The sequence below is a fragment of the Eleutherodactylus coqui genome, chromosome 8, assembly GCF_035609145.1.
Source record: "Eleutherodactylus coqui strain aEleCoq1 chromosome 8, aEleCoq1.hap1, whole genome shotgun sequence".
Classification (NCBI taxonomy): domain Eukaryota; kingdom Metazoa; phylum Chordata; class Amphibia; order Anura; family Eleutherodactylidae; genus Eleutherodactylus; species Eleutherodactylus coqui.
This window is the reverse complement of record NC_089844.1, coordinates 32,382,751-32,397,035: the sequence shown is the minus strand read 5'-3', so window position 1 is coordinate 32,397,035 and position 14,285 is coordinate 32,382,751. Positions and strand designations below refer to the sequence as shown.

At 42.6% G+C, this 14,285-nt stretch overlaps 1 protein-coding gene across 2 annotated transcripts in view; it reads left to right on the top strand.

Annotated features, from left to right (window-relative positions):
• Positions 1–14,285, top strand: part of STRADB (STE20 related adaptor beta) — a 45,885-nt gene that overhangs the window by 17,308 nt on the left and 14,292 nt on the right. For both annotated transcript variants that reach the window (XM_066575431.1, XM_066575430.1), the window contains exons 4-9: positions 1,306–1,408; positions 3,563–3,684; positions 5,508–5,616; positions 7,551–7,674; positions 10,193–10,364; positions 12,803–12,907. In XM_066575431.1, the coding sequence (XP_066431528.1) occupies positions 1,306–1,408; positions 3,563–3,684; positions 5,508–5,616; positions 7,551–7,674; positions 10,193–10,364; positions 12,803–12,907 (735 nt within the window). The remainder of the gene's footprint in view (positions 1–1,305; positions 1,409–3,562; positions 3,685–5,507; positions 5,617–7,550; positions 7,675–10,192; positions 10,365–12,802; positions 12,908–14,285) is intronic.

The window sequence follows — 14,285 nt, the reverse complement described above, 5'->3', positions numbered from 1 at the left end:
CGTCAGTATTCATTGCATTTGTAATTTTATTCCTAATTGCAGGAAATAATCTTGGAGTTGGGACATTATTGGGTGAAATGGTGGAAAGCCATCCAGAAAAGGGGAAGCTCTTCTCAGGGCGACCACCCCGTTGTTGGGACAGTTTTCAGTATGGTTTCATAGGGTGAGATTTACTCCAAGAAAGGCAACAGTTTTCAATCCTCAGTGCTGAGATAAAATGAAAGCTGCTCTGTGATCGGTCGCTATGGGCAACAGTATTTAATCCTCTTAGTGCTGAGGTAAAATGAAAGCTGCTCTGTGATCGGTTGCTATGGGCACCAAAAACTGTTTTGTACTGTTTGTTGATTTATTGTTAGACTGTTTTGATAAATGAGGGCCGGTGTTCACAAATTTGGTCCATATATTCCTGTCTGGGGACAGATCATTTTTGGAAATTGTTATCCATACGGACATCCAAGGCGGAATTGGGAAGGACAAAATGGGCAAATAATTGGTGGCTCCACCAGGGTTAGACTGGGGCTAGAAAGCAGTCCTGAAACACAAATGTTCAACCCTCAGTCTGACTCTTGTAGCCGGAATGACTGGTTGGAAATAACCAGGAATACTAAAGCGGGTCCGTAGAATTCATTTGTGGTTGCTGTATTACAATTCAAGCAAAGGCAAAAAAATGCAAATAAGGTTGCCAAGACAACTAAATTTCTGTATTTTTTTAAGCCTATAACCTTCTCTGGGTCGAGATTATACTGTGTGCAAATTTTCATGTCAATCGGTCGTACAGTTTGTGCGTGATGCTCCAAAAAACAGACATTGACAAATATATAGAAGATGGGGTCCCCCCAGCACTGTTCGGTTCCATCTCTGGACGGAACCATTCTGCAGCGGGGATTGCCTTTTCTTGCTTCTCGAATTGTTGACTACTGGTATATACATTTTCTTTTTTTTTTTTTACCTTTGGTAATCTCTGTTACATTTTTATTGTCTCTTAACCCTTTGCAATCCAATTTTGGATTCAGGGTTTCCCAGGGGGCTTTCTCTTTCTGCCATTACACAATGGCGCCATCTGCTGGCTAGAGCCATTACTGCGGTATGGGACATGCTGGAGAGGCCCCTGACAATAGAGCGACCAGTAATATACAGTAAGAATACCCTGCCGGACGTCTTCCGACATCGGAGCTGTACAGCCTTCAATCAGAATGTCTTCAGGCGTCAGACAGTGGATTGGAAAGGGTTAATCTCTTTGCATGCGAGTAATCTAGAAGTATTTTTTGTTTCCTTTAAATTAATTAAAAGTTGTTTCATCTGTAGGCAGATGAGCTGCCCCAGTGCTGGATTCCTCCTGTACTGGGAGGGCATAAGATGCCAGTACGATACAATGAAGCCAACAACTATGAACTTCAACAGGAACTTGGTAAGTGTTTCACTTATGGGGAGCCTGCCAGTGGGTTCATGCTGCCCATGGCCGTTGTGTATGTGTTGTTTCGAAACATGGCGGTATAGGAGGGGTATAGCTAGTAGGAGGAGTTAACACCTTTCTACTTAGTGTCGCCTTCTAGTGGCAGAAGCTATACCCATATACTGATACAGATGAGAGATGCAAGTTTCACCCAAACTACTTCAGAGATACATACAGCAGACAGTCCTGTAGATAAAGTGAATTGCAAAGGAGAAGAACGTTGTTGGGAAACTGTGATACAAAATATTGGCCAATGTTGTGTCAGACAAGTATTTGAAAAATGGTAGGTGTCTGGACTCATGGCCTGAGGGGGAAGATAAAGTGTCAGAAAAGTGGTTTGGATTGTAAAAAGTCTCTGTCTAACATGAGAAATCAGCTTTGATGGTACTTGCAGTCGTATGTCTCTCAGCACTTTTGAATGTTTTATCATAATGAGTTTATTTATATCTCTATGTAATTTTTTAAAAACTTTTTTGGTCTCTTTGTGCCTTTTTTCATTAACTTTAATTTTAAATTGGACTTAGTGGGAGGCTGTAAAAATACACCACAAAATCTGTAACCACAGCTCCGCAGCCAGGGGCGTAACTATAGAGGGTGCAGGGGATGCGGTTGCACCCGGGCCCAGGAGCCTTAGGGGGCCCATAAGGCCTCTCTTCTCCATATAGGGAGCCCAGTACTATGAATAAAGCATTATAGTTGGGGGCCCCGTTACAGGTTTTGCATTGGGGCCCAGAAGCTTCAAGTTATGTCTCTGTGCAGCATGGTTTAGATATGGCTATGGGTACAGATACAGATAGAGAGGGGGGCCCCAGCTCACCTTTTGCATCAGAGCCCCTGAGCCTTTAGTTACGCCCCTGTCCGCAGCAATACATGTTGGTTACTTTGTGCCGTATTTGTGTTGCGGATTTTGGTGTAGATGCAGTTCTGCATTCAAAACCCTCAGCACGTGGAAAATGGAAAAATTCTGCTCGGAAATTTAAGCCATGACTCTGTCTTGCTCTCCACTGGAATACATGGTGTAAATTTCCATAATGGATTTTCACAATTTGTAGATGACACCACATGTGATTACACTGGTTCAGATTGGAAAGACTTTATAGGAGTTTTTTTATCCAATCAGATTAACTGCCGGTCATCAATGTAATGTGATGTAAGGTCATGTCATCAAGTTATTAGCTGCTAAATCCTGGACTGTTAAGCCCCATTTAGACACAACGATTATCGCTCAAAATTTGCTCAAAAGCCATCTTTTGAGCAATAATCTTTCAGTTTTCTGCCGAATGATGATTTTCAGTTCTGCTTGAAAACCATCGTTCAGCAGAACAGCTGATAAGCAAGGACTGCATGCTGTGTTCTACCAGTAGAGATCTGCTAACAGCTTAGCAGGACCACATGCTGTGTCTGCTGTCCATGGTGCTGAATTCTCCAAGGGAAGCCTGTGGCTGAACAATACTAATTACAGAGCTCAGACCTCCTGCTGAGTTCTGTAACAGCTCCTGGAAGCTCATTTGCATGCAAATGAAACTGATAAGTACTAATAGCAATTAGTTTCGATTAGTACTTTTATGCAAAACGATCGCTAATCTTTTGAAAGATGTCTTGTGTGTGTAAATGGACCTTTAGTGACGTTTCATCGACAGCCATTTTGTTAAGGGCTCATTCAAACGACCGTATTTTCACTACATATTACGCATGCGGTGCATGGACGCATGATACGCAGTGAATGGAGCCAATGAAAGCACATGGATTTTCATTGATCCATTCCTATTAGCATGTAAATATTGCATGTAGATTTCACTGCGTATCGTAATCCCTGTTCTTTTCTATGGGTAGCTTATGGGTAGTGTATGCAGCGCTGTCCATACGCAATACATTGATGCTGCACACACAACTCCGCTCTGAGACAGGGTGGGGAATTAAAAAAAAGTCACATTGCGCATGATAGCGTACATGAGATAATCTGTCATGCACAGTACATTCACTGCCATACACGGCGATAGACGGCACACCGCCGGTAATACGCTGCGTAATCCACACAGCGTTTTACACGTACGGCTGTGTAAATAATATTCATACATATTTAAACTGCTGTTCATCTAAATCTTGTAGGAAAACGATTCAATAACCTAACTACAATCTACCTCGCCCGCCACACTCCGACTGGAGCCCTGGTTACAGTGCAGCTCACGGACCTGGATGACTGCTCGGATGAACACCTTAAATTCTTACAGGTAACGGGAGGAGGTAAAACACGGGGGGTTTACAGGCGTTTTACATGTAGATACAGAGTGCGCTGGAGAGAAGGGTACCAAATCTGTTAAAGGGAACCCGTCACCAGTTTTTATCCCAGTGAACCAATCGCAGTGCTACGCTTGTGATGTGTCCACCTTTCCTGCCTTCATTTTTCATGCAGCACAGGAAATTTTCTAACCTATGCTTTTAATCATTGATAGCAAAGCAGTGTGCAAAAGGTCAATGCATCACATTTGTAGCACTGCTATTGGTTTACTATGATAAATACTGATAACGGGTCCCATTTAAGAGGCACATAACCTCTTAAAAGGGGTTGTCAGACATAAATTATTATATTATAAACTGACCCTCACTCTATAATATAACAGTCATACACTTCCCTCTATTGCTTCCCTGCATCTCCCACGCTGCTGCTTCGTCCTCTGTGCCCAGTGTTGCTTACAAGCTGCACTCAGTCTGTGGACGGGACATCACAAGGTGCTGCAGCCAAGCACAGACCTCAGTGCTTGAGTGCTGACATCTGTGAGTGGCTGCAGCAGCTTGTGCTGTCGCTTGCACAAGCTGCTGCAGCCTGTAAACATGACATCACAGGCGAAACTGGAGCTGCTGGCGCAGGAGATGCAGGGTGTCGGGAGAAGTCAGTATGTGACTGTTATGTTATAGGGTGGGGATCTGCTTGTAAGATAATTTGGAAGAGAATCTCGTTAACCCCTGAGAGTTTTGATCCTAAAGGACCAGACACTTTTTAGGGATTTTCCCCATGTGGTTTTGCTGTCGTATTTTATTCTCCCTTCAGCTACCAAAATTATTGTTACTGCGTTTTTTTTCCTGTGAAGTACAGAGTTATGTTTTGGTTTTTTGGGTTTTTTTTTCCTCTGATTTTTTTGAGTTTTTTTTAGGTGTAAAAAGCTGAACAAATATGTTTTTTTAAATTTGTAGTTTATTTTTAGCATTAGTATATTTGCACTAAAATAAAGTACAGAAATAGGTCCCTCGTTTTGTTCCGGACATTTTGATATGTACTTTCTACAGTCTCAGACTACATGGCGCATATGGCAACTGTTTTGGTTGGTGTCGGCATTGGGTTATTTCATTATAGACCATCTATGTTCTCCACGGCGTCATATAAGACCTCTGGGGGTCATTCACATCGTTTGTTTTTTTTTATTGCACACTTTTCCAATGAAGCTGGGGCATCCAGTTACAGGGGAAAACACCCCCTCCAGTGTGACTGTAGTCACTGGCAAAGCCGATCAGGGTCTGCTAGGACTCTGTGTGACAGAGGGGCATTCGGTAGTCACGTGATCGCCGAGTCGCGTAGTGGAACTAACACTTCCACTTTCCCTCTTTAGTGTATTACGCTCATTGAGTTCTATGTAACTTGGAAAGGATAAAGCAGAAGCGGTTTAAAACGACTTCTTCCTTCTACTACGGGTCCTCAGCTGCGTCTTCTGCTATCGGCCGGGATTAAAGCCCAGGACCAAGCGCCATATATTTACCGTGCTTGTTCCTTAAGGGATTAATAAATGTGGGACATCTCTAGCCAGTTTGCATGCTAGAATGTAAAATCTTTCCTACTATAATTTACGGGAGACTTTGTTCATTTTTTTATTTTTTTTACTTAACAAAGCTTTATCTGCTTTTTCAGTAGTTTTAAGCAGGGTGAGAAATATCAAATGCCAGAAAAATCTGCACTTCTTAATACCAAAAAATGGGCATAAGTCAATGAATAAATCCGCCCCATCGTGCTTTTAGAATACCGCTACTCCTCATACATAGTATACTTCTTTCTGTATTTCAGAATGAAACCGTTATGTCCTCCTTTTTTCGACATCATAACATTACGGTTCCACGGCAGATGTTTACTGTCGGGACATGGCTTTGGGTTATTAACCCTTTCATGGCATATGGTGAGTTTCATCATTTTTATTTCCCACGTTGAAAATAACATTACATGAATTTAGTGTAAATATATTAGTAACAGGGGCGTAACTATAGAGGATGCAGGGGATGCGGTTGCACCCGGGCCCAGGAGCCTTAGGGGGCCCATAAGGCCTATCTTCTCCATATAGGAAGCCCAGTACTATGAATAAAGCATTATAGTTGGGGGCCCTGTTACAGGTTTTGCACTGGGGCCCAGAAGCTTCAAGTTACGCCTCTGATTAGTAATATACAGTATCTCTCTGACAGCCAAGCCATTTTTTGCGGAATGTTCAGGAGGGCAGAGACATACAGGAAAAAGTTAGTTCCTAAGATACCAACAATTTTTTTTTTGATTTCCCTTGAAAATTGTTATTATAGTGTGAAATTTATTTTGAATGCCAGTAAACTAAATCCTAAAGTTTACCACGAACGACCAAGAAAAAAACGTGAACGATGTGTTTTTAGACCGACGGTGCAGATGTCTCTTGTTTGGAACCAGTTGTTTTTATTACAGTGCATACAACAATTACCACATCCATACACAGAGTGGTAGAATGCAGTGGCCAACAACCAGCGGCTTTGTCATGTTGCAAAGTTTTTGTGCTGCAGTTTCAACATGTTACTGGTCATTCTAATGTGTACAGCCACTCTAAGGGAGTGTTCACATGTAGCTGATTTGCTGCAGATTTTGTTGAAGATCATTTAATTCAAGGGGTTAAATTTGATGAAGATCTGCACTACAGAATCTGCAGCAAATCAGCATTTTGTGAACGCACCCTAAAGGCCCCTGTAGACGGGACGAGTGTTGGGCAAACGATGCCTGATGCTTGCCCCCACACATACTAGCTCTCATGCACCTGCACGGGAGCTCGTACTGTTAGCTCTCAGCTGGGAGGCTGCAGGAAATTTCTCTCCTCGCGCTCCCTCGACCCTCTCCATTGACATAACACAGCGGCCGTTCAATACTGAATGTCTATGATTTAAACTGAAGTGAAGCTGATTGCTCCTCGTTCAGTTTAAATAATGGTCGTTCAGTAGTGAACGGCCGCTGTGTTATGTCAATGGAGAGTTGCGGGGGAGCGAAAGGAGAGAAATCTCCTGCTCTGCCCCGCCCCTGCTGGCTGCTCTGTAAGCGAGCCAGCGATTGTATCTCCCGTGCAGGATCATGGGAGCGAGGACAGACAGGGAAGAGTGTCGGACATCATTTGCCTGATATTCGTCCCGTGTAAACCTAGCATAAGACCTCATGTCCACAGGGAAATTCGGGCCCGTGCAGAATCCCGCGGCGGGTCCCTCCTGCCCCGCAGACATGAGGCCAATAAATAAATTACACTTGCCCGTCCGGATGCTGCGGGTCTCCCCTCTGTCGCGGCCGGATCTTCTATCTTCTTCCCGGTGGATGTGCTTGGCATGCGCTGTGCACACTTTTTTTTAAACTCCTGCTTTCCCACGGTCACTGCGTCCGGATGGCTTCAATGGAAGCCACAGCCAGGAGCTGTCCATGCGGGAAAGCCACACAAAATGGAGCATGCTGCGGGTGGTTTCCTGCACGTGTGATCCGTGCGCCAGGGGAAAATGACATCCGCAGATATTTAATTACCTGCGGATGTCCAATGATCCCCTATGGACCGCGGATCACGCGTGCCGGACACCCGTGTGGATTTGCTAATTCTATTTTGCCCGTGGACATTGGGTCTAAGACTTGTAAAATCATTCCGATTTTTTTATGATAATGGTTATATTGGTCAACAACTCAATGGGTTCCTCTTTATGACTGACTACACAATGGAGGGATTGTGGCACTCCAGGGAGATAATTGGGATTTAGCGGATTATAACTAGCGACCTTCAGGTGTCACAGTTTGCATTCTACTTTTTAAGGTTTGAAGAATATATACTGAAGAGAATTCTTATTTTTGTAGGTTCCGCTAGCAATCTTGTGAAGACATACTATCCAGATGGCATGAGTGAAATTTTAATAGGAAACATTTTATATGGGACATTAAAAGGGTTAAATTATTTGCACCAGAATGGATATATTCACAGGTAGGACTGAATGTAATATATTTGAAGCGTACTGACATTTTCAGGTGACTTTGCAGAATAGGCTGGCATATCTATGTACATGAGAAGCAACACTCTTTCTGGCCATCATGACTTGTATATAACATTTTTCACAAGTTTTGCTATCTGCAGGCTCCATCTCTGATGCTCAGTTCTCCCTGAGCTGATGGGTGTCAACCAGCTGCTATGATGGTTCCCATACCCTGCACACTCCACACATGTTCTTCTCTGTAGCACACCCTCAAAAGTAACAGCATTATGGAGGGCATTATACAGCAGTACTAAGAAGGGTAGCTGTGAATTCAACACTGGAATGAGATAAAACACTCACTAGAAGCTGCAGCAGCATCTTTGTGAGTTGTTGTCCTCTATCAGCTTCCCTCCCCTGCTCCCCCTTCCCTTCTCCATAGACTTCTTTTGGCAGCATGAAACAACAGAAAGCTGTGGCCCGCACTTTAGAGTGATATTTTTTGAGGTGTAAAATGTCATTTCGGGTAAATAAAGTAATTTGCGCTTTTGCTACTTATCACATTGGCATGACATAAACACAAGTTTGTTAAAAGTGCAGTGACAATTTAACTTAGAGCCTTGTATGGCACAGAGTGTTAAGGCAGCAGTATGCACTCACTCACGACCTGAAGGTTACAGGTTCAATCCCCACATGGTTCAGGTAGCCAGCACAAGGTCAACTCAGCCTTCCATCCTTCCGAGGTCGGTAAAATGAGAACCCAACTTGGTGGGGGATAATAAATAAATTACCTGAAAGCGCTGCGGAATAAGTTGGCGCTGTACAAATAACATTTTTTTTTTTTTTTTAAAGCGCACCCCACCTAAAATCTAGAAGTTAACATTTAGCTAAGGCAGGTGTAGACTCATCAAATCAAATTTTAATTCCATCAGCTATGTCAATCATTTGCTGCCTAATTTGCCTCTTTACAAATAACGTGAATTCTCGTCGCTTGAAATTTCCTCTGTTCTTCTTTCATGACTTAACCTGTAACCAGTATATAAGCTCTACTTCACCTGGCCCTAGTATGTCCTTATGATAGATCCCTATATGGAGGATTTATTTACCAGCCCTTTCTGATCAGTACAGGGAGGACGCATTTTGACCAATTGATGCAACAGTAAAGGGTAGCCATACACATTAGGTCTAGAATGGCCAGAACCACTGATTTTGGCAGGACTGGATGATTATCTAACGTGTATGGAGTACCTCTCAACACTTCCTTGATGGGCAGTTAGAATTCACTTGACTGATACATTTGTTCTTGGGATATAAGCTGCTGCCAGTAGTGTCTGGCAGCAACCTTCTTCCCTCCCTACATGCAATACACATATATGCTCAGCTGAGTACGTGTATCTGGGGGTGTTGGATAGGGTAGCGATTAGCCGAACAAGTATATGACTGACAGTCAGTCTAAAACCGGAACAAACAAAGTAATCCCTTTAACAGACAAACAAGTAAAAAGTGCATTTTAACCCTACAGGACCACAGTTTAGTTAATAAAGATGCATTTATAGCTACAATTTTTTTAGCCCACTGAGCAATAGCCGACTTACAAATATAACCTTTAGGGACGGTTTATTTATTATATATATATAAATTTTTTTTTTTCAGGCCAGGGGTTCCATTGGCATTTACATCTAAATCCCTGAACAGAACCACTGATCGCCATTGATGAAATGTAGACCAATAGGTCACTATATTCACCGGTTTCCGCTAGTTTCCGACATTTTGATCTAGAAAGAATAACATGGTCCACTAAAGAGAATGGTGCTCCTTGGTTCCATTCAGGGGTTCTGTTTTCAGGGATTTAGATGTAAAGCCTGACTGAACCAATGGCCAGAATACAATTTGTTGTGAACTGACCCTAACGTACATGATAACTAATGGCCATTGTTATGGGAATAAATCGCATTCAAGAAGATTTCACTGGTTTGCTCCAGATTGGTTATAATGAGAAGCTTCATGCATGAATATATGTATTTGAACTCACGGGTACTCTCCGTGAGCCCCCATACCCTTCTGGTTTATTGTAAGGAAGTACAATACAGTTATACTGAATATGACGCACCAATTACATGCAAATCCCTCCCAACATCATAACAACTCATGATTAGTCTAGTATGTAACGACGCTGATGATTAACATGTTTACGGCCCAGGTGTATGTTGCTATGTGAACACATAATTTCTAGGAAACGCAACTAGAATAGACTATCAATATCTCTGCCTGGACTAAGGAATCCTATGTCCTAGAATTAGGTGCTTGCACAGTCAAGGCAGAGGAGCTCAGACTCCTGCTATACCAATCTAGAGAAGCGAGGGTGCAGTCAGTCAGGGTGACGGGTGTTGCTTCGGCTGCTGCTGCATCTGAACCGTCCATGTTCAGTTGCTACCGCGATCTTGGAGATGAATAGATGTCGGGGCTGAGTTGTCTATAAAGTTATAGTTCATAGATTGTAATTCCTCTGAAAATGGTAATCTTGTCTTTTAGGAGTGTGAAGGGGAGTCACATACTCATCTCAGAAGACGGTCTTGTATCTCTGTCGGGGCTTGGACACCTCTATAGTATGGTTAGAAGGGGTGAAAGAGCTACGGTGGCTTTTGACTTTCCTATGTTTAGCACTGCAATGCTTCCTTGGTTGAGTCCTGAACTATTGAGACAGGTCAGTATTTTTCTATATGGGCTGTCATTATCTTCAGTGCAGTTTCTTATTGGGCTGTATACTTGCTTCAGACACTATATACATGAAGGAGATAACCTTACCTGCCGCAGCGATCCTCCTCATAGGTCTGTAGACTAGTGAATCTGGGTTGGTCTCTGTCCTAGATAATGTTAGTAACATCACCAGTTTTAAACAGAATTAAATGAAACACATTCCGGCTAATTTCCCCACGGACGTTTGATCAGTTCTTTAGAAGAAGAGATGTAACTGTTATACTTTATTATGTTACTTTTATTTCATCCATTGGGATTTATTTATAACCGTTCATATCACAAGTTCATTGACCTCAATCGCCGGACTTTAGTCAGCTTGTACCATGAAAAGAATTATTCCGTTCTCATTACTGAAAGTGGATTGATAATTAGGTTTCCTGTACACTTCCTACCCTAGTAGGTACTTTACTTTTTTTTTTATATGTACAAATCTTCGAAGGGATTGCGGAATTGGTACGGATTTTGCAAAGCAGAAAATCAGGGGGCAAAATGCACACCATTGTAAATTGAAAGGGTGATGTTTGCTGCGGATCCATGTCAAAATCTGCATCAAATGGTGCAGATTTTTACCCGGTTTTTAGTGCAGATGTGCACCAAATCCGCAGTGGAGATTGTAACATTTGAGTGTACCCTAAGGCTATGTTCACATGGCAGAATTCACCGCCTGAATTCCGCTTCTAAAAACGGCGGCAAAATCTTCTACTTTCTACCGTGGTTTTTGCCTTGGAGCCCCACGCAAGTTTAGCTCTGTTAATGGGCAAAATTCGCATGCAGAATTTCAATGTACGTCTGTGTCAAGAATTGACATTTAATGCCTTTCTGAGACTTCCCTCTGGATTGTACTGGAAAACAACAGACCTGCATACTAGGCTGTTGCTCTCTATACACGGATTGGCCACTAGAGTCTGGCAGACGTGTAAACCGATTACTAGGTATGTGGGCACTGCCCTGGAAACCCCCCTTCTAGGTAACTGAGCACTCCCACACTTGCTGAACCTCCCAGACGCGCAATGCTGGATAGATCTTGGAACACGTATATATTAACGGCGTTTTAGCCTCATTTGAGCAGTTGCAGCAGCTTTACCAGATCCCTAGAACCAGCTTTTACTGATACTTCCAGCTAGGACATGCGCTCAATGCTCAGGTCCCTGAGCCACATCACTCCCTTTCCACCTACACCTTGATAGGAGTTTTGCGCACACCGGGACCTAGGGGGTTACTCTCGCAGATATATATGCACCTCATTCGAGCTAAAATTTCACACATGGAGCTGGGTGTCTGACAAATGACGAGAAATAAACCCCTCGCTCGCCGAAGAGGAATGGAGTTCCGCAATGTCCTCCTACACTTCAGTGACGCCAGCAGCTAACTACAAACTGATTCAATTACATATTATACATCAATGTTCCCTGACACCGAGCAGACACTCATAAGATGAATAGAACCCCTAATACACAATGTCATCGCTGTCAGACACCCAATGCTAACTTTAACCATGTGATAAGGAGTTGTCCGATGGTATACTCCTTCTGGACAGAGGTTACAGACTTCCTGGGACAACTATTGGGGGTGCAGAATATTTGTTAGGTATACTGGATGAAGAACAGTGGCAATTCCATATCAACATATGAGATGCTGTTTCTGGCCCGTAAGGCTGTGGCATTGCGCTGGATGGATAGGAGACCCCCGAAGCTCCACCAATGGCGTAATCTAGACTCATTTCTATTCTCCCATAAAACAAAACCTAATATATAAAAATAGAAAGAGCCCAGATAAATGTATACAAAATCTGGGAAATATGGTGTGGCTCACCCACCACAACTCATACACAAGACGCATTTCAGCAGTGGGTAGACCTAATGAGGTCTTCAACCCTTCCAGGTACCATTTAGTCTTTCACAAGTATGATGTTAACCTTTTCACATGTGCCATGTTAGACAGCGCACACTGTCATATGTAATGGCAATTTATTTGCATACTTGAACTATGTTACATTCGGCTTTGTCGCTGAGTAAACGATTTGTTTTGCTTTGGATATTGGCTAGGACTACATGCGACTTCGGCCATGACACACGTCGCACGGCTAAAGGTTGCAGTATCTCGATGCTTCATCCCAACCTAATGAAAGTGAATGTGGTCACATTGTGACTCACTAGTTGCCACAACCCAAAAATCGCAAGAAATCCAAACCTGCTGTATTGCTTACAATTGTTGGGTCATGTCAACGAACAAGTCGCAATGTGATCACATTTCTTCTCATTAGGTTGCAGTTTTGATTTTCTTTTATTGACACTAAAAGTCTCCTACTACATATCACAGAATAGGAGAATGTATATCTGTATACATTTACATATGTTGGTAACAATGTATCGTTTTGTTATTAAGGACCTCCATGGATACAATGTGAAGTCTGACATCTACAGCCTTGGGATCACTGCCTGTGAATTAGCTACTGGACGTGTACCATTCATGGACATGCACCGCACTCAGGTAAGCAACTCTAGTGTCACGTCATGTTGTGTGTTACATGTTCAGTCTGCCCACTTACATATAAAAATCCTAGTCCATTCTCTCACTTTGCTTGTCTGGTGGTGTCAAGAACAGATTACTGGAAATGACTTTTTCTTTCCATGTAATATTCAGTAATTTTGGTTTACAAAGGAGCTGTCACTGGATAGAATCAGCAGGGCTGATTTTCGGTCACTTCCTGTTTGCACGCTCATTAACATACACTTGATTACATTGGTATCCATTGGCAAAGGTGCATCATTGACCGGTACTATAAACATAAATTGTAGTATGGCTTATACATACATATAAAGTCACATACCATTGCAAGTCTATAGGTAAATAGAATATTTAAAGTGGAGCAAATATTTCAGATGACTGTTTGTAATAAGCTGCCGCATCTGTACACAAGGGATAACACTGTTTCTGATCATTATATGACTTGTATCTTGCATTTCCCCATCTGGTGGGAGGAGCCTGCTGCTGTGCCGAGAACTGCAAATTCTGATCTCTGTCTATAAGGGCCAGTTCACACTAACATCTTTTGTTTGCCTGTAGCTGTTCTGTTGTGGGAGCAGCTAAATGGAAAAACAGAAGCAAATACCTTTCCATTTGTTTCCGTTTTTCCATTGACAGCGATGTTTAAAAAAATGCAAACATTGCAGTCCGTTTTGGTTCCGTTTTTTTTAACTGGAAACACGCGTAGCAGCCTGCACTTTTGCTGCAGTTTTGAAAACAGAATGGTGACAAACTGAGGAACAGCTAGACAGAAACAAAAGACGCTAGTGTGAACTTAGCCTCACACACACTGAGAGACATGACCTCTTCATGTGGCAGAATGTACAGTAGCATCGAGCAGTGTAGATGTAAATAAATGGCAGCGAAAAACTCACCATTGGCTCTAACAACCATGTCTGTGTGAGCCTCTCCTGGTCTTTCTCCCCTCTGCTCGTATACCAGGATGACTTATTCCCCTCTTACACTACCTAACAGAGATAACATCACTTAACAGGCAGTGGAGAGCAAGTTAGAAGGAAGGAGACCCCTAGTTGCCAGCACTTTAAAGTGATTTTTCAGCACAAAAATGTTGTTTTAGGTAACTGTAATAGAAGCTGTAGTCCTCACACGGACTATCATATAAGCACAAGTTGTTTGAAAAATTACTGACCATGTAAGAATTTTTATTTATTTTTTTACCATTTGAAAAAGAGCGAACCCTTGGTGTATATGTTCACTGACATTTTGAGCCTGTCTATATTAGGGCTCGGTCAGACGAGTGAATTTTTTTCTTTTAGGTCTGCTCAAAAAGAAAACCAAGAAGAACCAATGGGTTCCTATAGAATGTAGGTGCGCTAAACGG